This window comes from Chenopodium album, chromosome 2, assembly GCF_948465745.1.
Source record: "Chenopodium album chromosome 2, dcCheAlbu1.1, whole genome shotgun sequence".
Taxonomy (NCBI): domain Eukaryota; kingdom Viridiplantae; phylum Streptophyta; class Magnoliopsida; order Caryophyllales; family Amaranthaceae; genus Chenopodium; species Chenopodium album.
In genome coordinates, this window is record NC_137835.1 from 84742606 (window position 1) to 84765218 (window position 22613).

Here is a 22613-nt window from a genome sequence, read left to right on the forward strand (position 1 = left end):
TTGCGATTGACGAACTTCATCTCGAATGTCAGACATTTTTAGATGTTTTGATGCAATTTGCAGTAATTTTGAAGATTTTTTTCTTGAATTGTAGCGATTTTGAGTATTTGAAGAGAGAGAATATGGTGTTGAAGAGAAATGGAGAATTAACTGCAAGTTCTAACTAGTGCGGTTAGTGGGATGCAATTAGTGGGGGTAAGGGTTTTACAGTAATTTCGGGGGGGAGTAGGTATTAATGGTTAAAGGGGGGTGTAGTGAATAGGAATTATGCTTCAACATATTCCATATGGACTTGTATAGTTGTAATTGATGAAAAGCCCAATGCTCACTAGCCCAACACACACATGTAAAATTTGGGACTTAAAAAAAAAATAAAAAAATTAAAAAATTAAAAAAATCAATTAACTAAACACAATTTTATTTTATTACCGTTGCGTTGATTTGCTGCTCTTTCTCTCTCCTCTGACCCGCGTTTTTGAGCAGCTGGGGTTCGTTGTATCTCGATATTTCAGCTCTCTTAGATTTCATATCATAAACGTAAGTTATTCTGATTTGTTACTTTTAATTTTTAATTTTTAGTTTTAATTAGATGCTGTGAAATTGATTGGGTTTGGATTTATGGAGGTTGAATTATTAAGTTTTGCTTGATTGATGTAGCAAATTCATCGTTACTTCTTATCTTAGCTCTATTTTGTTGATTGATTTATATGATTGAGGGTTTGTTGATTGAATTGGGTTTTGGGTTTAGGGTTCTAATTTCTAATATTATTTTAATTTGAGATACTTGATTTGTTTATTGATTAGGGTTTTCCACTTATCGAATTGGGTACTACACAAAGTTGATATTTTTTTTAGGAAATTTTGTCAACAACTACCTTTTAAATGACCACTTTAGAGAACAACTACCATTTAAAATTTTATTTTAAAAAAACTACCACAAAGTCACAAAAATTTTGAGTAGTACTACCACGTTTTATTTTTCGGGAAGAATTTCCGGTTGAGAAAACCTAGTTTATAAGATTTCAATCAATTGTGGTATAGAAAACAAGAGATTTCAATAGTAAAACACAATTATAGGTCAATTATCTTTAATTTTGCATTATAATTTATTTAATTTCTCAATTAAATCTTAAATTTAGGGTTTATGGTCAAAAAATTGAATTGAGGGTTTTAAGAAATTGGGGGATTTGGGGCAATTGAAGTGTGTAATCTAATTAAGGGTTAATGTAGTGTAATATTATCATTTAATTTGGGTTTTAAATTTTATAAAATATACCCCAAAAACGGAGATTCTTGCCAGAAATAATAAATGCGGTAGTGCTACTCAAACTTTTTGTGTTTTTGTGGCAGTCTTTTCAAAAGAAAATTTTAAATGGTAGGTGTTCTCAAAAGTGGTCATTTAAATGGTAGTTATTCGCAAAATTTCCTTTTTTTTAATAAAATTTTTAATTAGGGGTTTTACGCGAAGATGATTCATTTATCGAATTATAGTTTTTTATTTTTTTATTTTTTAGAGAGCTAGACGGGGGTGAGAATCGATTCCAGGATCTCCTGGAAATGAGAGGAAAGCTCTAACCACTTGAAACCACTTGAGCTATCCCTCACCCTCGGGGGACTTTACTTTGTCTCACTAATTAATTGAGGTGCCATTGATTTAAGCTTGAATTGGCATTGCTTGGTTATGGTATTAGCCTACTATATCTTTATTTATTCTTTGCTTTTAATGATAGAATATAGAAATTCCTCATTTTCGAGGGTCAACATTAGGATTACTAATCATATAGAGATACTTAGCTCATAACTTGACTTATAACTGTGAATTTCCAGAATGTTGTATATCAAAATCACCTTTTTGAAAATTGAAATTCGCATAAATGTTTTACTTCATCTTAATTAAGCTGTGAGATATTGGGTGGAACACATTTGAAGATTAACTAATAATCCTAACATAAATTTGGGCTCTCTTTGGGTCTTGGGAGAAATACAGTGAAAATTTTCATTCTAGTGTTGATGGTATATTTAACTGTCAGTATACAGATAGACTGTATAGTCAATTTAGGGTTCTCCCGAGGTGGATTTTTGAACTATTGGTTATGTGCACTGATTTGTGAAAGATTAAAACGAGTGATCTTGTTGCTATATTTTGCTAGTCAGATTCTTAAGCAAAAAGACTTTAACGTAATTTTTCAATCCTATTTTGATATTTGATTCTCCTTAATTGCAAATGTGTTGCAGGCTTTGGTTTATAATATAAGCCTTTAATGTCAGAACAAAACCATGAAAACGGACTTGGGCCAAGTAGCTGTTCTCCTGCCGTTGCTCAGGGACGGGCCTGGAAGGAGGTTTTGGAGAATTCGAACCAAGAGGAGAAATGGGTGGAGAGGGATTTTCTGCAGTTGAGCAACAGTGATGGTGGTACGTCAAAACGAGAAGCTCAGGAGGATGTGAAAAGAGAGGGAGATGGCTGGAAGAAGCCTAAGCTTGAGACACAGACACTTGACCTGTCTCTAGCTCTGCCTGATGTTTCTCTTTCGCTATCTGCATCAAATGCCGCACCACCAAATTGTGATGCTGTTGTGCGTCCTAAGCCATGTAGGAGTGTGCAGTCTTTGGCACTTTCAGATAATAATAACAATAACAATAATAATACTCAAGTAACATGCTCTGATGATTTTACAGCTGCTTCGTTATCGTACTCTTACTCTCACCCATTTTCACATAACCCTAGTTGCTCGTTAACTCAGAATTCTACTGAATATTATGAGAATTCGGTTGGTAGTCGTAGGAGGGATTGGAATTGCGGTGAAGGAACCAATGGATCTGTTCATAGTCGTTTTAAGCCAATTGGAGATGGGGTCTCTTTATCAAATCATGGTAGTAGTGTAGCTTATACTATGTTGAACAGATCCCGTACCTTTAATAAAGATCCAGGTAACAGTCTGTATAGGGCGGCTGCCTCGGATACCAGTTCTTTCTTTCCCTCAGAATTGCCTGCCAAGCCAAGAACTGATTTGTGCTCTGTTGACTCCATGAGTAAATCTTTGGACCAGGGGCTAAATAATTTGGAGGATATGAGAGGACACAAGCTTTCTAGAGGAGAAAGGATTGTTCGTGATGTCATTACGGAACATACAACTGTTATGTCACAATTATCCCGTGAGCTTCCTGCTGAAGCTATTGAATCAGCTAAGGAGTACTTGAACTGTCTAATGGCATCACCTGAGAGAAAAGATGAGTTAGCTTATCTGCAAAATTTGCTCGAAAAAAGGTCAGACCTTACAATGGAGACTCTTTCTAAGTCTGACAGACTACAATTGGAGATTCTGGTTGCAGTAAAATTTGGGCTTAATGATTTTGTTTCAGGGAAAGCACGTCTCCCAACCAGTGAATTGGCTGAAATTTTCTTCTTCCAGAGATGTAGAAATATAATCTGTAAATCTTCTTTGCCTGTGGATGACTGTGACTGTAAGGTTTGCTCAACAAAGAAGGGATTTTGCAGCCAGTGTATGTGTTCTGTTTGTTATAACTATGATTGTGCCAACAATACCTGTAGTTGGGTTGGATGTGATGCTTGCTCTCATTGGTGTCATGCTTCCTGTGGTGCTGAGAATAATCTAATAAGACCTGGCCCTAGCTTGAAGAGGTCCTCTGGCAAAACTGAGATGCAGTTCTATTGTCTTGGATGTGGTCATGCTTCAGAAATGTTTGGATTTGTCAAAGATGTGTTTATCTTCTGTGCTAAAGATTGGGGTATACAAACACTGATTAAGGAGCTTGATTGTGTTAGAAGAATCTTTAAAGGAAGTGAGGATCTAAAAGGCAAAGAGCTATATCTTAAAGCTGCTGAATTGCTCACAAGGCTTGAAAGAAGGGCTATATCTCCGTCAGATGCCTGCCATGTCATTATTCACTTCTTTACTACCAAGTCTGGTAAATGTCTTAACAAATTTCTGTTTTAAAACTAACTTGTTTTATTTTGTTTACCCTTTGTTTTCATCAATGTCTTCTGCTTTTCCCATTCTTAATTTGTATTTAAGATGGCATACTTGTTAGTCTCCTGCTTACCAAGTTCTAGGAATAGTTATTTTTGCTTTTTTACTTGCTTAAATAGCTTAATGTTATTTTCCACTGGCATGTGAGCAATGTTTTGGATATCGGATCTGTTGGTCTCTGTTAATTGGTTTGTGTATGTGTATAAGAAGAGAAATTCATCAATAATTAGGACTGGTAAGCAAAGCACTTTGCACTATTACATGACGTAGGGCTACAAAATTGACAGTGCAACCTATGTAGACGTCATTACGTGGACTGGTTTTTGTTTTTGGGCTGGAAATCCTATCTATATGCCAATATGGTTGGAAACTACTAAAGTATGGTTAGTAGGATATATGAGACCACTGTAGTCTGTGTTGAGGTCCATTAGCCTTGTCATATTAATTTAGTACAATTATTAGCAGGAATTTAAAAACGCATTTATATAAGAGTTGAGATTTAACCTTGTACACAACTTGTGAAATACTGATGGTCTTCTTAGGATTTTTTTTCTTTTTTTTTTGTGGGATTTTATTGGTATAGTTCCATTGAGGGACTAAATCAACCTTTTGATTATAATACTGTTATTTTGTGTTTAGTACCATTCTTTGCCAATATTGATGATATCATACTTCTGGTAAATATATTATAGCATAGGGCTTGAATAATTGATGTATAAAAGTTTATTCTCTTATTGGTAATATGAACAAAACATTGCCATCATACTTTATCTGATGGGGTGGCTCTTGGTCCTGTAACATTAGCTAAAAGTTTGAACTCATCATAACTTCTGTGTTTGACAGAGGCAACATGGTTTACTGCTTGAAACTAAAATGAAACTTGTCTACACGTTGATAATTTTTGTCCAACTGGTTACTTAAATGCTCATGGTTTTCTTTTGTCACAGACAAGGATGACACAGCAGATTATGCTGCTACTGGTGTTGGGGCAAACGAACTTACAGCCAGTCAAAAACGTCGTCTAGATGACGTGTTCCCTTCTCCATCTTCCAATTTGGCTCAAAAGTCTAGCTTCATTAACTCTGCTACCATGCTGCAAGGTTTACGATCTTATGATTTTCATCAAAGCAGTCCCAAGCCGAATTTATCAAGTGAGCGACAACTGGCTATTGAGCTGTCTGGGAAATTGTCCAACAAGGATGGATTTGACAGCTTGGAAAGTATCATCCGCTTGAAGGAAACAGAAGCCAGGATGTTCCAGAATCGAGCAGATGAAGCAAGAAAAGAGGTGAATACATATCGTCAATTGGTAGAGACAAAAACCGAGAAGCTGGATGTAGAGTATAGTGAGAAGCTTGCAAAGTTGCGCTTGCAAGAGGCTGAGGAAAGGAGAAGAAAGAGATTAGAGGAGCTGAGAATTCTTGAGAATACACACTCTGATTACTACAAGATGAAGATTCGAATGCAAGCTGAAATTAGCGTTTTAGTTGAAAGAATGGAGGCCACAAAACAGCTGTGGGTCTAATGATCGTATGCTCTATTTCTATGGCGCTTTCTTTTGACGCATTTAAGTAGCAGCGATCGTTGTATTCTAAGGGTGATTACTCTGATTAGCATGTCTTCTCTTTTACATTATTTATTGTTGATGAAGACGGTCGTTTGTTTCTCAACTGTTTCGAAGTTAACGATTAACCCGTTGGGAAGACGAAGAGACAAGTAAATGCTATTGCGAAAATACTTGTATAATGTACTTTGTATTATGTAATGTTGAGTTGTTGATCATTGTTAGCCGTTCACTTAATTCAACCCATATATATATGTTCAGATTTGTACCATCTCGTGTTATACGAGTAGAAAAAATTAATTACTCGTACTACTCTTTTTGTAATTACTCGTAATGTTTTTCTTTTGTGGCTTCTAAGTTTAATTACTACTTTCATTTATATTATGTGCTACCTTTATTAAACTCGGATGCTGATTATGTGCTAGTAGGGGTGGCAATTTGGGTCAGTGGGTCGGGTTCAGGTCAGATTTCGGGTCGATTTCGGGTTATGCTTAGAAATAATTAAAAAATAGTGTAAAACTTAATATTATTACGAAATATGAAATTTGGTCAAATCGGGTTGAATTTAGGTTATTCGGGTTCGGATCGGGTCGGGTTTCTCTCAGTAACTTCAGGTCGAATTCGTTCGGGTTATCGGGTCGAGTTAGGGATTGTCAGCCCTATGTGCTATAATTGTTTTTTTTTTCTTTTTTAAGTTGTCATTCCCATCTCTCCTCGTCATAACCATTGTTGAATTTAGTATGTGCCTCAACCGCACGTATATGTTGTGATAAAAAATTTATGATGTTTTACGCATATATATAAGAGAATAACTGCAATTATTACGAATCTAATACAACCCTTAATATCAAAGTTTGGTCAAATAAATTTGGTCAAATTCGACAGTCAAATAAATTCATATACGTAGTAAGCAAAAATAAATTGAACAAAGGGAGCCCAGCTCGTTAGTCGTCACTATTATCAATCCTTTTCAGACAATAACTTTACCAAAGAAGAAAAAAAAAAAGAAAAGACTCTTGTTTGAGTTGTTTCTCCTAAAAATTGAAAATGGGTTGCGTTGATTTTGGTAGCTGCTCTTTCTCTCTCCGCTGACCCGCGTTTTTGAGCAGCCGGTTTTGTTGTATCTCTCGATTTCAGCTCTCTTGATTTGATGTCATAAACGTAAGTTTTTCTGATTTATTAAATTGTTTATTTTTGATTAGATGTTTTGAAATTGCTTGGGGTTTCAATTTTGGATTTATGGAAGTTTAATTGTTAAGCTTTTCTGATCTAGTAAGTTCATCGTTACTTGTTATCTTAGCTCTAATTTGTTGATTGATTTTATAAGATTGTGGGTTTATTTAATTGAATTGGGTTTTGGGTTTAGGGTTCTAATTTCAGATAATTTTAGTTGGGGATCACTTGATGAATTTATTGAATTGGGTTATCCGTTATTCGAATTGGGTATTACACAAAGTTGATTCATTTATCGAATTGTAGTATATTTGTTTTTTTAAATTTGGGGACTTTCCTTTATCTTACTAATGTATTGAGGTGCCATTGATTTAAGCTGGAATTGGCGTTGCATGGTTATGGTATTAGCCTACTATATCTTTATCCAATTTCTGCTATTAATGACATTATGTAGAAGTTCGTCGTTTTCGAGGGTCAGCTTTAGATTATTCTTCATATAGAGATGCTTAGTTCATAACTAAAACTTATCACATGGGTGTTTTGGGAATCTTGACTTATTACTGTGCATTTCCAGGTTGTTGTATATCAAATTATTAGTATCACCTTTTTGAAAATTGAAAATCGCATAAATGTTGTTGTTCATCTTAGTTAATGTAAGATACTGGATGAATGCATTTGAAGATTAACTAATAATCCTAATATTAATTTGGGCTCTCTTAGTCTCTTTGGTTGGGAATTGGGAGAAATACAGAGAAATTATTGTAGTGGATTCACGTTCCTCTATAGTTGGCCTAAGATTTGGGTTGGGTGCTTTGCTCATTTGCATATCTTTTTGACTTGTGAGTGGGTGGCTGGGTGGTGAAGTGTATGAAGAGTTTTGTCCTTTTGTATATTTCAAGAATTCCACGGCTTCCACCTTCATTGGTTGATTTTTTTTTTTCAACTCATATATATGTTGTCCTTTTTGATGTCACAAATGCTACCAGTCTATGATTGGATGGGATTTGGATGACTTCATTATATCTTTTCAATATAGACTAGTTCACCTCTTTGAATGTTATGTCTAAGAATAACAATGAAGTATATCTACAATTTCCCCAATTTGTTATTTTAGCTGGTTGACTGGCGGAGATTACACAACATTCTTCTATTAAAGCAAGTAGTGCTTGTAAGCTTAGATGTCCTCTCACTTAGATTTTTATTGGCCGGGCTATATTTTCAAATCAAGAGAGTGTAATGAACCCAAGTCAACCAATATTGGTGTACACGAGGCGCGGGAAAAGAAGTCAGCAGCAACAAATCTAGGGAAGGCATTGCTTTGCAAAAGGCCAAAAGCAATTAAGAAGAATGAAGGAAGGAAGAGCAACCATCTTTAGCTATGTTAATTTATGGTTTTTCCATATTAGTAAAGTAGTCACATGTACTTGCCTTATGGTCAGCCTTGACCATTAGTATAGGTATTATAGTTTAATCTTGCAGTAGTCTTTATCCAGAAAATTGTGAGAAAACTTTGGAGAGTTGCAACCTCAAGCTGCTTAGAGATTGGCAGCCTAAAGTTGCTATTGCTATTGCTATTGTATCCCCTGTTGGTCGAATATCTTCCCTGTTCGATCATTAATCAATTGGTTGCCAAGCCTTCCTTACTTAATTGTGTTAATTATAATTAATTTAGTTAATCTATAACAAACTTGGTATCAGAGCGGTCGATCATGGCGGGACCATCGTTGACCCAACGTGCAGATGCGGTGGACGGAAAGCTTGAGGAAGTCGAGTCGCGGCTGAAGTCCATTGAAGAGAAACTCACCGACCAGGATGCTTCATTGGTCGGGCAATGGCAGATGCAGTGGGCCGAGCTATGGCCGACACTCAAAAAAATATCACCGACCACTTCACGTCGTTTTTCGAGGCTAAGCGAAAGCGGCAAGAGGACAGAGTAAGACTCGAAGGGTGAGTTGATCGTTTACGCAACGATCAGGAGGTTCAAGCCAACATAGCTGCGAGGGAGCAAGAGAAGTTCAGAGAGGAAATGCGCCCACCATTGCCGCAGCCGCGCAACCCCGACCAGCGCCACCTCCACCTTTTCAGCCACACATTCCCATAATAGAGGATGGAAGCGAAAACCATGGTGAGAATGAGGTGCGAACCCCGAGGGAAAGGGTCTTCGGAATGCCGGAATGGAGGAGGGAACCCAGGGGGTGGAATGACGGGGAGCAGTTCGATGAGGCGGAGACAATCGATGGCGACACAAGAAACTCGACATGCCCGTGTGAAGGCAAAGACCCAGGTAATTGTGTGATGAGAGCGAAAATGTACTTCGACTTCTATAAGTTGACGGAGGAGGACATGGTGACGGTAGTGGTGGTGTCCATGGACGGCGCCGCGTTCCAATGGTACCATTGGGAACAACGGAGAAGGCCGTTCGCAGACCCGAGACGAGTTCTGAAGGGATTCCGACCAACCAACTCCGGCACCTTGCACAAGCAATGTAACACCCCCGATTTACTAGCCGATAAAAAAATAGGAATTAAAGGAAAAGAAACAACATTTGAATAAAATTGCGGAAGCATACACCTAAACCAGAGGTATTACCGTCACACTCAACAACTTGTCAAGTGTTAAGGCTTACAATAATCCCAATAATTACAACCCAATAATCTAAGTAAGCTATTTATACAATTTTATAAATTAAACTTGTTATAACAAACTAATCGAAACACTTGAGCTCCTTTAGCTACGATCATCTCTCGATCAACCTGTTACAATCTTGACTGCTCACCATTAAGGACAAATTCCAAAATAGATCATCGCAGGGCCATCATAGGAAAAAGACATGGCCGCAAACACAAGTAGCACAACAAAATAATACACACACGTCAGCAAAAAGCCGAGTAATCACCACATATCAAAATATAGAGTATAATCTAGTAATTGACAATACTTGCTCAATTAAACAGTGTAGTTCGAAACTACATTACACATTGTACTCTGAAAGATAACCTTTATCAACTCAACCTCGAATAATAATACAATCCTTCACTCAATTAACTCATAACCAATAAGTGTGCCACGCTCTTTGTTTTATACCTAGCCTTGGACATGGGTATAAAAACTTGAATACTCTCAATAATCAGAAAACACCTTAAACCATAAACCAGACCACATACGGGCCAATTCCCCCTGTAAGGGACCATATAAAAATAAATAATAAAGATTGTATCTCATTCTTAACTCATGATTATCATCCGCTTACCAACATGCCAAGGACTAAGGTATACAACGTTGAGCCTCAGACCAAGAATAAAATGATAATTCTCAACCTTTTGATCTCATACTTGATCAAATAATCATAAACTTATAATAAATAGTATCTCAATACTGGCATGAGTTCCCAAATAACACGACAATCCAAACTCGATTCAATCGTAGTATATCTCAACTCTTATAGGGAAATCATACTAGTTACCCAAATGTAATCAATTCTCAACCTAAAAATAATACTCTGCATTAGGAACCCTAAAACCTCGATATAACAATACTTCCTATAGAAACAACATTAAAAACCCTATAAATTATAACACAATCATATAATCAATAATATAACAAAATAATACGACAATTAAATTATATATCATGACATATTAACCAATATATACACAAAACTTGATCATCATACGAATAACAACCAATCATAGTATTTGCACATAATAATACAAAAGTATTTCACTAACATCTCCAATAAAAGTTTCGTGTGATTACCTTCGACATAGCACAATGAAACAACAATATTCAAGGCAAAGTTAGATCAACTGACGTTGCAATTTGCAGCAGCTTCTATATGATCTCACAATATAAGTCATCATCATTTAAATCCATATTCAAGATAATGGATATTAGAGAATGAAATAATAGTTTATAAGAAGAAACAAATTTGGGATTGATTAGCACATCTCACGGCAATTGGAAAACGGCTGCGGCTTTCCCTTTTTTTTTTTTCTTCTAAAATACAATTATTTTATTACAGTTGAAATAATTTATAGTTCGTAAACAAAAGTTCTACTAGACATAAAATAAGTTATAAAAATTACTTTATTTATTTTTTTCTATAAAATATATTATAGAAAGTCGTAAAATATCCGGGTATTACAAGCAATGGTTGGCCGTCACACAAACCACCACGATAGAGGAACACTGGCGGAGGTTCATCGAACTCGCTTTTCCTCTAGAAGACGTGCCCGAGAGCCTCATGAAGGGGCAATTTGTGAACGGGTTGAAGGAAGATGTGAAGGCGGAGCTCTGATTGCAGCACCCGACCACTCTCGAAGATGCCATGGAGTTAGCTGGGCGAATTGAAGAATGAAACAGAGTAAGTGGGGGTAAAAAGGGGGGTGTTGGATCTTGGCGGGTCGGATCCAGTAGTTCAATAGAAGTGGGGGAGGCCTGATTCAATCTTATGGGCTACACACAGCCCCTACCCACAACCCAATATGGCCAAGGGCCCCAGAATCTCAAGGCTCTATCAACATGGGCCGGCCCACAACCTCTCCAAGTTCTCAGTGGGAAGTGGACCTCGACGGCTTATGGAAAGTGAACTGCAGGAGAAACGAGCCAAAGTGCTCTGTTTTCGTTGTGATGAACGATGGGGAATTGGGCACCGATGTAAGAACCAAGAAATGAGTGTGTTGATTGCCGGAATTGGGGGTGATGAGGAGGAGATGAACACAGGCGACTTAGAGGAAAAAGAGGTATGGGAGGAGCCCGACGCCAACATGGAAGTCTCACTGTCTTCGGTTATGGGTATTTCGAACCCGAAAACCATGAGATTGAGAGGGGTCATCAAAGGGAGGCAAGTGGTAGTAATGATCGATCTGGGAGCTATACACAATTTCATATTGACATCGGTAGTAGAAGCAGTTAAGATACCACTCACGGAGGGAGGAGAATATGGAGTGTCACTAGGAAATGGTGATACCGTGCGTGGTAAGGGTGTATGCCAAGGAGTGAGAGTGAAGCTAAATGGTGGAGTTACGGTGGTAGAAGATTTTCTTCCGCTCGGGCTAGGCAACATCGATGTAATTCTTGGAGTTCAATGGTTGGAGAAATTAGGGACAGTCACCACTAATTAGAAGACACACGAGATGCGGTTCACGGTGGCCGGAGTGCCGGTGACACTCACGGGAGATCCGTCATTAGAAGCGGCCCTTATTTCACTCGAAGCCATGTTCAAGACCATAAGTAAGCAAGGCAGTGGGCTATGGGTCGAGAAAAATCAAGTAGAACAAGCCCAAAATGAGAAGAGTGAGTAGATAGGGCCTCAAAGAGGAAATAGGCCGCAGGAAGAAGTTGGCAACCAACTTTCTTAAGGGAGCTGTTGAAGCAATTTGCCTTTAAACGACCAATTTACCGGTTTACAACTTGCACCGATTTCATTAATTCAAGCCTACCATGAACATTTATGACAACAAATAATGATCATATATGGTTCCAAATGGAATTATATGAAACCGAGATGTATTCCATAGAAATTCAAGACTTTTCGACACAAAACTCCAAAATTTATCAAAAAGCGTGGATATTAGCCTTCAATTTTGGAATTTTTCGACTTTTTTTTCGCCTGGATATAAAAAATGCCGAAATGTTTACCATGGTCCCTAACACCCTCTGAGTCCAATTGGGTGGGTGGAACCATCCGATTTGCCTTTAAACGAACAATTTACCGGTTTACACCTTGGACCAATTTCATTAACTCAATCCTACCACGAACATTTATAACAACAAATAGTGATCATATATGGTTCCAAACGGCATTATATGACCCCGAGATATATCCCCTAAAATTTCAAGACTTTTGGAGACCGGGCCCCGAAAGCTCCGAAATTTCTCAAAAATAGTGGATATTAGCCTTCAATTTTGGAATTTTTTGACTCTTTTCGACCGGAAATAAAAATTGCCGAAATGTTTACCATGGTCCCTAATACCCTCCAGAAGTGCAATTGGGTGGGTGGGACCATCTAATTTGCCTTTAAACGACCAATTTACCGGTTTACAAATTACACTGATTTCATTAATTCAAGCCTACCACGAACATTTATGACAACAAAAAATGATCATATATGGTTCCAAACGTCATTATATAGCCCCGAAATGTATTCTCTAGAATTTAAAGAATTTTCAAAACCGGGCATTGAAGACTCCAAAAATTCCCAAAAAGCGTGGATATTAGCCTTCAATTTTGAAATTTTTCGACTAATTTTCGCCTGCCGAATTGTTTACTATGGTCCTCATACCCTCCAGGAGTCCAATTGGGTGGGTGGGACCATCCAATTTGCCTTTAAACGACAAATTTACCGGTTTACAACTTACACTGATTTTATTAATTCAAACATACCACGAACATTTATGACAACAAATAATGATTATATATAGTTCCAAACGACATTATTTGACCCCAAGATGTATTCCCTAGGATTTCAAGAATTTTCAAAACCGGGCCTCGAAGACTCCAAAAATTCTCAAAAACCGTGGATATTAGCCTTCACTTTTGGAATTTTTTTGACTATTTTTCGCCCGGATATAAAAATTGCTGAAATGTTTACTATGGTCCCAAATACCCTCCGAGAGTTCAATTGGGTGGGTGAACCATCCTATTTGCCTTTAAACGACAAATTTACCGGTTTACAACTTGCACCGATTTCATTAATTCAAGCCTACCAAGAACATTTATGACAACAAATAATGATCATATATGGTTCCAAACGGAATTATATGACCCTGAGATTTATTCCATAGATTTTCAAGACTTTTCGACACAGGGTCCCGAAAGCTCCAAAATTTATCAAAAAGCGTGGATATTAGCTTTCAATCTTGGAATTTGACTTTTTTCGACCGGAAATAAAAATTGCCGGAATGTTAACCATGGTCCCTAATACCCTCCGGGAGTGCAATTGGGTGGGTGGAACCATACAATTTGCCTTTTGGAGCCCGGTGAGTTTAAGCTGTCTAAATGGAAGCAATAAAAGACCGGAAATGCAACCTGAGGGGTACTTTGTGGAGATTGAGCCTCAAAAGTATTGCTTCAAAAATAGGTCCGAAAAAGCCATGTTTGGAAAACGACCAATTTACCGGTTTACAAATTACAATGATTTCATTAATTCAAGCATACCACGAACATTTATGACAACAAATAATGATCATATATGGTTCCAAACGACTTTATATGACCCCGAGATGTATTCTCTAGAATTTAAAGAATTTTCGAAACTGGGCCTCGAAGACTCCAAAATTTCCAAAAAGCGTGGATAGTAGCCTTCAATTTTGAAATTTTTTGACTATTTTTCGCCTGAAAATAAAAATTGCCGAATTGTTTACCATGATCCCTCATACCCTCCTGCAGTCCAATTGGGTGGGTGGAACCATCCAATTTGCCTTTAAATGACCAATTTACTGGTTTACAACTTACACTGATTTTATTAATTTAAGACAACCATGAACATTTATGACAATAAATAATAATCATATATGGTTCCAAACGACATTATATGACCCCGAGATGTATTTCCTAGAATTTCAAGAAATTTCAAAACCGGACCCTAAAGACTCCAAAAATTTTCAAAAAGCGTGGATATTAGCCTTCAATTTTGGGATTTTTTTGATATTCTTTCGCCCGAATATAAAAATTGCCGAAATGTTTACCATGGACCCTTATATGCTCCAGGAGTCGAATTCGGTGGGTGGAACCATCTAATTTGCCTTTAAACGACCAATTTACCGGTTTACAACTTGCACCGATTTCATTAATTTAAGCCTACCACGAACATTTATGACAACAAATAATGAGCATATATGGTTCCAAACGGCATTATATGACCCCGAGATGTATTCAATAGAAATTCAAGACTTTTCGACAGAGTCCTGAAACCTCCAAAATTTATCAAAAAACGTGGATATTAGCCTTCAATTTTGGAATATTTTGACTTTTTTTTGCCCGGATATAAAAAATGCCGAAATGTTTAGCATGGTCCCTAATACCCTCTGGGAGTCCAATTAGGTGGGTGGAACCATCCAATTTGACTTTAAACGAACAATTTACCAGTTTACACCTTACAATTTCATTAACTCAATCCTAACACGAACATTTATAACCACAAATAATGATCATATATGGTTCCAAACGGCATTATTTGACCCCGAGATATATCCCCTAAAATTTCAAGACTTTTCGAGACCGGGCCCCGAAAGCTCCAAAATTTCAAGGAGTTCATACTCGAAACCGATGCTTCTTGTTTTGGGTTAGGAGCAGTATTGATGCAAGAGGGTCGCCCCATCGCTTACTATAGCAAGTTGTTAGGGGTAAGGGCTTAAGCTAAATCCGTGTATGAAAAGGAGATGATGGCTATTTGTTTGGCTATAGTTAAGTGGCGTCACTACTTGTTGGGTCGGCATTTTATAGTAAGAACCGACCAACAAAGTCTTCGTTACATAACTCAACAACATGAGATTGGCAATGAGTATCAACGATGGATGCGAAAACTAGTCGGGTTTGATTTTAAGGTTTAATACAATCCCGAGGCTTCGAACCACGCGACGGATGCACTTTCAAGAAAGCAATACGAGCTGAGTGCCCTAGTTTGCACTCAAAATATTGATTGGGGAGAATTGGATAAAGAGTTAGAAGTTGATAAGTGGATCACTGAGATAAGGGGGAACCTCCAGCCCAATGAGATTGGACCCAATGAATTTACTCTCAAAGAAGGCCGAGTCCAATATAAAGGAAGGATTGTTCTTCCTAAGTCAGGCAAAATCATCCCCAAATTATTGTATGAGTACCACGACTCCCCTATGGGAGGCCACGACGATGAGGTTAAGACCTACCTCCGTGTGGCAGCGGAGTGGTTCAGGTAGGGATGCGCAAGGCGGTGGCGGAATACGTGGGGGCGTGCGAAGTTTGCCAGCGGGCTTCTCAGAGAAGATCGGCGGGGCTCCTCCAACCGCTGCCGGTGCCGACCGCCGTCTGGGAGTATATCTCGATGGATTTCATCCAAGGACTTCCTCTATTGGAAGGGGTGGACGTGATTCTGGTGGTCGTTGACCGATTCTCAAAGTATGGGCATTTTTTGGGGCTCAAACACCCATTTACCGCCTTGAAGGTGGCGGAGCTGTTTGTAAGGGAAATCGTACGGTTACACGGTTTTCCTTCGTCGATTGTCTCCGACCGTGATAGAGTTTTCATTAGTCAGTTTTGGAGAGAACTATTCAGGCTACAGGGTACCTAATTGAATCGGAGTACGGCGTATCACCCTCAATCCCCCGACGGTCAGACAAAGATCGTTAACAAGAATTTAGAGGGGTATCTGAGATGTTTCGCCTCGGCACAACCCAATTGATGGGCTCAGTGGCTGCCTGCCATGGGCGGAGTTCGCATACAACACCTCCCCACACACCTCCACCAAAATGACACCTTTCAGGGTGGTGTACGGGAGGGATCCGCCAAAATTGATGAGGATGGGATCGGGACAAACTCCGGTGGGGTCCTTGGAGGAGCAACTTAAGGAGCACGATTTTATGTTAGATGAATTATGGCTGAATTTGATTCGGGCACAGCAGGTCATGAAGTCAAATGCGGATAAGCACTGCCAAGAGGAGGTGTTCGAGGTAGGGGATGAGGTATTTCTCAAAATCCGTCCTTATCGGCAGCGTTCTTTGGCTAAACGGTTGTTCGAGAAACTGGCAGCCCGTTTCTATGGTCCTTTCAAGATCCTCTAACGTGTGGGCAAGGTTGCGTACTAGTTATCTGCCAGGTCATGTAAACTACATCCCACCTTCCACGAGTCACAATTGAAGCGAGCTAAGGGGAGCAACATCACCAGCCAAACCATTCCGACCCAACTGACGGCAGAATTGGAGCTAATGGTCGAACCCGAGAAATTGTTAGATGTTCGCAAGCGCAGGGGAGGGAACAGGGTGGTCCTAGAAGCTCTCATTCAGTGGTCCGGATTGCCCCCGTTTGAAGCTACATGGGAAGAGTATCAAGCTATGGTCGATCGATTTCCTTCCTTCCACCTTGAGGACAAGGTGAAACTTTTTTTTTTTTTTTTTGGGTGGGGGGGGGGGGGGGGGGGGGTGGGGGAGGAGTATTGTAATGAACCCAAGTCAACCAATATTGGTGTACACGAGGCGCGGGAAAAGAAGTCAGCAACAACAAATCTAGGGAAGGCATTGCTTTGCTAAAGGCCAAAAGCAATTAAGAAGAATGAAGGAAGGAAGAGCAACCATCTTTAGCCATGTTAATTTATGGTTTTTCCATATTAGTAAAGTAGTCACATGTACTTACCTTAAGGTCAGCCTTGACCATTAGTATAAGTATGATAGTTTAATCTTGTAGTAGTCTTTATCCAGAAAATTGTGAGTAAACTTTGGAGAGTTGCAACCTCAAGTTGTTTAGAGATTGGCAGCCTAAAGTTGCTATTGTATCCCCTGTTTGAATATCTTCCCTGATCAATCATTAATCAATTGGTTTCCAAGCCTTCCTTACTTAATTGTGTTAATTATAATTAATTTAGTCAATCTATAACAGAGTAAATGAAAATGAGGAGTACAGTACATTTGCACTTCTAAAAATGAGTAGTTAAGGGCTATGTTACTCGGACTCAGTTAAGGAAGTTAACCTTAGTTATCCGGTGTTGGACCAGACCACCATTTTGTTTAATATTTCCTCCTTTTTTTTTTTTTTTTTTTTTTTTGGTTAATTGCACCATTTTCTTTTTAGGGAAGTTGCATATCAATTGCACCATTGTAATAATGGGTATACTTTCATAACTTTTTTTGTTTGTGCTCGCACACCAAATACCTATTTTACCCTCACTCACATTTGATATTTACCTTTGTTACCTCACTTTTACTTTCTCTCCTTTGTTTGTAGTCAGTAGTCACATGGTTATTTATTTATTTTATACCTTTGTTAAATTTTTTGCTCAACTCAAATGGTGCAATTAAAAGAAAACGGAGGAAGTATTATTTATAAACTCTAGAATGTTTAGATTTTACTTTAATATGTTAGGAATACAGCCTTACTCCAGTGAATAGGCCGAAGTCCCTAATAGCATTGCATTCCTCTGGTAGGATGACGTAACTAGAATTTTCCCCTAATTTTAGATTGATTAGATACATATCTTTTTGGTAGGAAAATTATAATAAAAATGTGTTATATGATTTCATGAATAGTAGTATACTGTTTAGGGTTTTTAACATGTTTCTCAAAGATCCTTCTGATTATTTGAGTAGCTTCCTAATTAAAGTGATCAAGTATATGGCAATTATATTATTTTGATGTTTAAATTTCATCTTACATGTCTGGTGTTTTGATACCGTCACCATCATCTTCTTGACTGCTTGTGTTCTGATTATATTAATGAGCATGGTATATAGGTGGAGTTGGGACCTTGTTTGGTTTTCTTTGTTATTTGGTCCATGCTGCTTGATTTACTAGCAGTTTGGTGTCGAAGTTTGTGCATGTGAGGGATTGTTAAATGGGTATGCGTGTGGCTATGTAAGTGCAACAAGTTCAAAGCTACCTCAATGTCAGGGCTGCTATTGCTATTGGTAATGTCTGCAGTGTGCTGTGTGTGCTCATGAGAGTGTTGTTGATGCACAGGGGTTTGAGTGGTGTCAGTGTCCTGGAACTTAAATTCATAATGATAAACGAATTATACACTAATTCAAAAGTAGAGTAATTGATAATACTTCCATTTATGCATTGAAAATTTGAAAAGCTCGTCTTAGTTGTCTATTCAATATGATTCCCTTCGTATTGTTATTGCCATTATTTATGACGTCATTAGTAATTGTTTTTATTTTTGCCTTGAAGAATGTCTTTTTCCTTAGCAATCCATTTTTTATTGTTTTCAATTTATCACATTTATGTTTATTTTTTCCAGTGAAGTGTACTCTGAATTTTTCTTTGAAGCAGCTTGTCAGCTTTCTCTCCTGATTTCCTCAATTGAACAGCTACTGAGGTAAGACTTCTTTTATTTTTATTTATTTTTTATTTAATTCCTTTTCTTTTGATAATCATCGAATATCAAGTTCACAATTTAATGTTTATTGTTTATTTACATGTCAATATAGAGTTTATAGCCAATCTAAGGTCCTCCCGAGGTGAATTATTGAACTATTATGTACTGAAATTATGAAAGATTAAAACGAGCGGTCTCGTTGCTGTATTTTTCTGTTCAGATCCTTAAGCTAAAAGACTTTTATGTAATTTTTGGATCCTACTTTGATATTTGATTCTTTCTAATTGCTAATGTTTTGCAGGCTTTGGTTTATAATATAACCCTTAAATGTCAGAACAAAACCATGAAAATAGACCTTTTCTCCCTGGGCCCAGTGATCGCCCTCCTTCCCTTGCTCAGGAGGAGAATTCAAACCAGGAGGAAAAATGGGTGGAGAGGGATTTTTTACAGTTGAGCAACAGTGATGGCGGTACGTCAAAACGAGAAGCTCAGGAGGATGGCAGGAGAAAGGGAGATGGCTGGAAGAAGCCTAAGCTTGAGACACAGACACTTGACCTGTCTCTAGCTCTGCCTAATGTTTCTCTTTCGCTTTCTGCATCAAATGCCGCACCACCAAATTGTGATGCTGTTGTGCGTCCTATGCCGTGTAGGAGTGTGCAGTCTTTGACCCTTTCAAATAATAATAACAATAACAATAATAATACCCAAGTAACATGCTCTGATGATTTTACCGCTGCTTCGTTATCATACTCTTACTCTCAGCCATTTTCACATAACCCTAGCTGCTCGTTAACTCACAATTCTACTGAATATTATGAGAATTCGGTTGGTAGTCGTAGGAGGGAGACTGATCAAATTTGGAATTGTGGTGAAGGAACCAATGGTTCTGTTCATAGTCGTTTTAAGCCAATTGGAGATGGGGTCTCTTTATCAAATCACGGTGGTGGTGGTGGTGTAGCTTATACTTTGTTGAACAGATCCCATACTTTTAATAGGGATCCAGGTAACAGTCTGTATAGGGCTGCTGCCTCAGATACTAGTTCTTTCTTTCCCTCAGAATTGCCTGCCAAGCCAAGAACTGATATGTGCTCTGTTGACTCCATGAGTAAATCATTGGACCAGGGGCTGAATAATTTGGAGGATATGAAAGGACACAAGCTTTCCAGAGGAGAAAGGATTGTTCGTGATGTCATTACAGAACATGCTACTGTTATGTCGCAATTATCTCGTGAGCTTCCTGCTGAAGCTATTGAATCAGCTAAGGAGTACTTGAACTGTCTAATGGCATCACCTGAGAAAAAAGATGAGTTAGTTTGTCTGCAAAATTTGCTCGAAAAAAGGTCAGACCTTACAACGGAGACTCTTTCTAAGTCCGACAGACTACAATTGGAGATTCTGGTTGCAGTAAAATTTGGGCTTAATGATTTTGTTTCAGGGAAAGCTCGTCTCCCAACCAGTGAATTGGCTGAAATTTTCTTCTTCCAGAGATGTAGAAATATAAACTGTAAATCCTTGCTGCCTGTGGATGACTGTGACTGTAAGATTTGCTCGACAAAGAAGGGATTTTGCAGCCAGTGTATGTGTTCTGTGTGTTATAACTATGATTGTGCCAACAATACCTGTAGTTGGGTTGGATGCGATGCTTGCTCTCATTGGTGTCATGCTGCCTGTGGTGCTGAGAATAATCTAATAAGACCTGGCCCTAGCTTGAAGGGGTCCTCTGGCAAAACTGAGATGCAATTCTATTGTGTTGGATGTGGTCATGCTTCCGAAATGTTTGGATTTGTCAAAGATGTGTTTATCTTTTGTGCTAAAGAATGGGGTATACAGACACTGATTAAGGAGCTTGATTGTGTTAGAAGAATCTTTAAAGGAAGTGAAGATCTAAAAGGCAAAGAGCTATATCTTAAAGCTGCTGAATTGCTCACAAGGCTTGAAAGAAGGGCTATATCTCCGTCAGATGCCTGCCATGTCATTATTCATTTCTTCACCTCCAAGTCTGGTAAAAGTCATAACAGATTTCTTTTTAAAAACCAACTTACTACGTATTTTATTTTATGAACCCTTTGTTTTCATCAATGTCTTCTGCTTGTCCCATTCCCAATTTTTGTATTTAAGATGGCATACTTGTTAGTCTCCTGTCTACCAAGTTCTGGGAATAGTCATTTTTTATAGGCTATTTTACTAACATAAATAGCTTAAAGCTATTTTCCACTTGCATCTGAGCAATGGTTTGGATATGGGATCCGTTATTTTGGATTTGGGGATTTGTGAAAGAACTGGATCAATGTTTAATTTGGTCTCTGTTAATTGGTTTTTTAATGTGTAAAATTGAAAAGTATAATATTCACTAAAATAGGATGATTTATTGCTGGTAAGCAAAGATGACTATTGCTGCCAGGCAATTTGATTTTTCAGAGAGGCTATAATAAGGGATGAGAAGGGTGTTTTAAATTGGGAGAATTTCCATTAGTCTTGTCATATCAATTAGTACAATTGTTAGCAGGAATATATAAACTCATTTATTGAAGAGTCGAGGTTCATCTTTGTATACACAATTTGTGAAATACTGATGATTTTTTTTTGTTTTATAAGAATATTCATGGGATTTTATGGATATAAGTTTTGTTGAGGGAGTAAATCAGACTTCTGATTATATTATTGTTATATTGTGTTTAGGACCATTCTTTGCCAACGTTGATGTTGTCCGACTTCTGGTAAATGTAATATTATGACATAGGGTTTCAATAATTGATGTTGTATAAAAGTTTATATTCTTATTGGCAATATGAACAAAAAACATTGCCAGCATACTTGTCTGATAAGTTGCTCTTGGCCCTGTACCACTAGCTAAAAGTTTGAATTCATCATAACTTCTGTGCTTGACAGAGGTGATATTGTTTACTGCTTTTGATTAAATCTATTCAAGTTAATATGAAACTTGTCTACACGTTTATAAAATTTGTCCAACTGGTTACTTAAATGTTCATGGTTTTCTTCTGTCACAGACAAGGAGGACACAGCAGATTTTGCTCCTACTGGTGTTGGGGCAAACGAACTTACAGCCAGTCAAGGGCGTCGTCGAGATAATGTGTTCCCTTCTCCATCCTCCAATTTGGCTCAAAAGTCTAGTTTCATTAACTCTGCTACCATGCTGCAAGGTTTGCGTTCTTATGATTTCCATCAAAGCAGTTCCAAGCCAAATTTATCAAGTGAGCGACAATTAGCCGTCGAGTGGTCTGGGAATTTGTTAAACAAGGATGGATTTGATAGCATGGAAAGTATCATCCGCTTGAAGGAAACAGAAGCCAGGATGTTCCAGAATCGAGCAGATGAAGCAAGAAAAGAGGTGGATACATATCGTCAAATGGTAGAGACAAAAACTGTGAAGCTGGATGAAGAGTACAGTGAGAAGCTTGCAAAGTTGTGCTTGCAAGAGGCTGAAGAAAGGAGAAGAAAGAAATTAGAGGAGCTAAGAATTCTTGAGAATACGCACTCTGATTACTACAAGATGAAGATTCGAATGCAATCTGAAATTAGCAGTTTAGTTGAAAGAATGGAGGCCACAAAGCAGCTGTGGGTCTAATAATCTTATAATCTATTTCTATGGCGCTTTCTTTTGATGCATTTTAGTGGCAGCAATGGTTGCATTTAAGGGTGATTACTCTGATTAGCATGTCTGTATGTTATGTTTGTGAAGAGTCCTTTGATTCTCAACTGTTCAAAGTGAACGATTAACCAGTTGTGATTAGGGAAGATGAAGAGACCAAGTGATTGCTATATCGAATATACTTGTATATGTATTATACTATTATGTAATGTTGTGTTGTTGATTATTGTTAGCAATTTACTTAATTCAGCTCATAAATGTTGTTA

The 22613-nt window shown here is 38.0% G+C and overlaps 3 protein-coding genes across 3 annotated transcripts; all 3 read left to right on the plus strand.

Moving 5' to 3' along the window:
* Window positions 1–387: 387 nt before the first annotated feature.
* Window positions 388–5935, plus strand: LOC145604671 (protein OBERON 3-like). The gene is made up of 3 exons (XM_081660587.1): window positions 388–537; window positions 2236–3930; window positions 4940–5935. Exons 2-3 carry the CDS (start codon window positions 2262–2264, stop codon window positions 5515–5517), a joined length of 2247 nt encoding a protein of 748 aa, XP_081516713.1. The 5' UTR covers window positions 388–537; window positions 2236–2261; the 3' UTR covers window positions 5518–5935.
* Window positions 5936–6502: 567 nt separating this feature from the next.
* On the plus strand, window positions 6503–22596 carry LOC145604682 (protein OBERON 3-like). Its single transcript, XM_081660598.1, has 4 exons — window positions 6503–6717; window positions 18660–18737; window positions 19039–20739; window positions 21746–22596. Exons 3-4 carry the CDS (start codon window positions 19065–19067, stop codon window positions 22321–22323), a joined length of 2253 nt encoding a protein of 750 aa, XP_081516724.1. The 5' UTR covers window positions 6503–6717; window positions 18660–18737; window positions 19039–19064; the 3' UTR covers window positions 22324–22596.
* Window positions 16177–16488, plus strand: LOC145578146 (uncharacterized). The gene has a single exon (XM_081635525.1). It carries the CDS (start codon window positions 16177–16179, stop codon window positions 16486–16488), a length of 312 nt encoding a protein of 103 aa, XP_081491651.1.
* Window positions 22597–22613: the final 17 nt, after the last annotated feature.

Bases quoted from the DNA above. Each gene is read 5' to 3' on its own strand.
- LOC145604682 (XM_081660598.1), top strand. From the start codon at position 19,065: ATGTCAGAACAAAACCATGAAAATAGACCTTTTCTCCCTGGGCCCAGT. The intron at 20,740-21,745 runs GTAAAAGTCATA...CTTCTGTCACAG, and splicing joins TTTCTTCACCTCCAAGTCTG to ACAAGGAGGACACAGCAGAT.
- LOC145578146 (XM_081635525.1), top strand. From the start codon at position 16,177: ATGACACCTTTCAGGGTGGTGTACGGGAGGGATCCGCCAAAATTGATG.
- LOC145604671 (XM_081660587.1), top strand. From the start codon at position 2,262: ATGTCAGAACAAAACCATGAAAACGGACTTGGGCCAAGTAGCTGTTCT. The intron at 3,931-4,939 runs GTAAATGTCTTA...CTTTTGTCACAG, and splicing joins CTTCTTTACTACCAAGTCTG to ACAAGGATGACACAGCAGAT.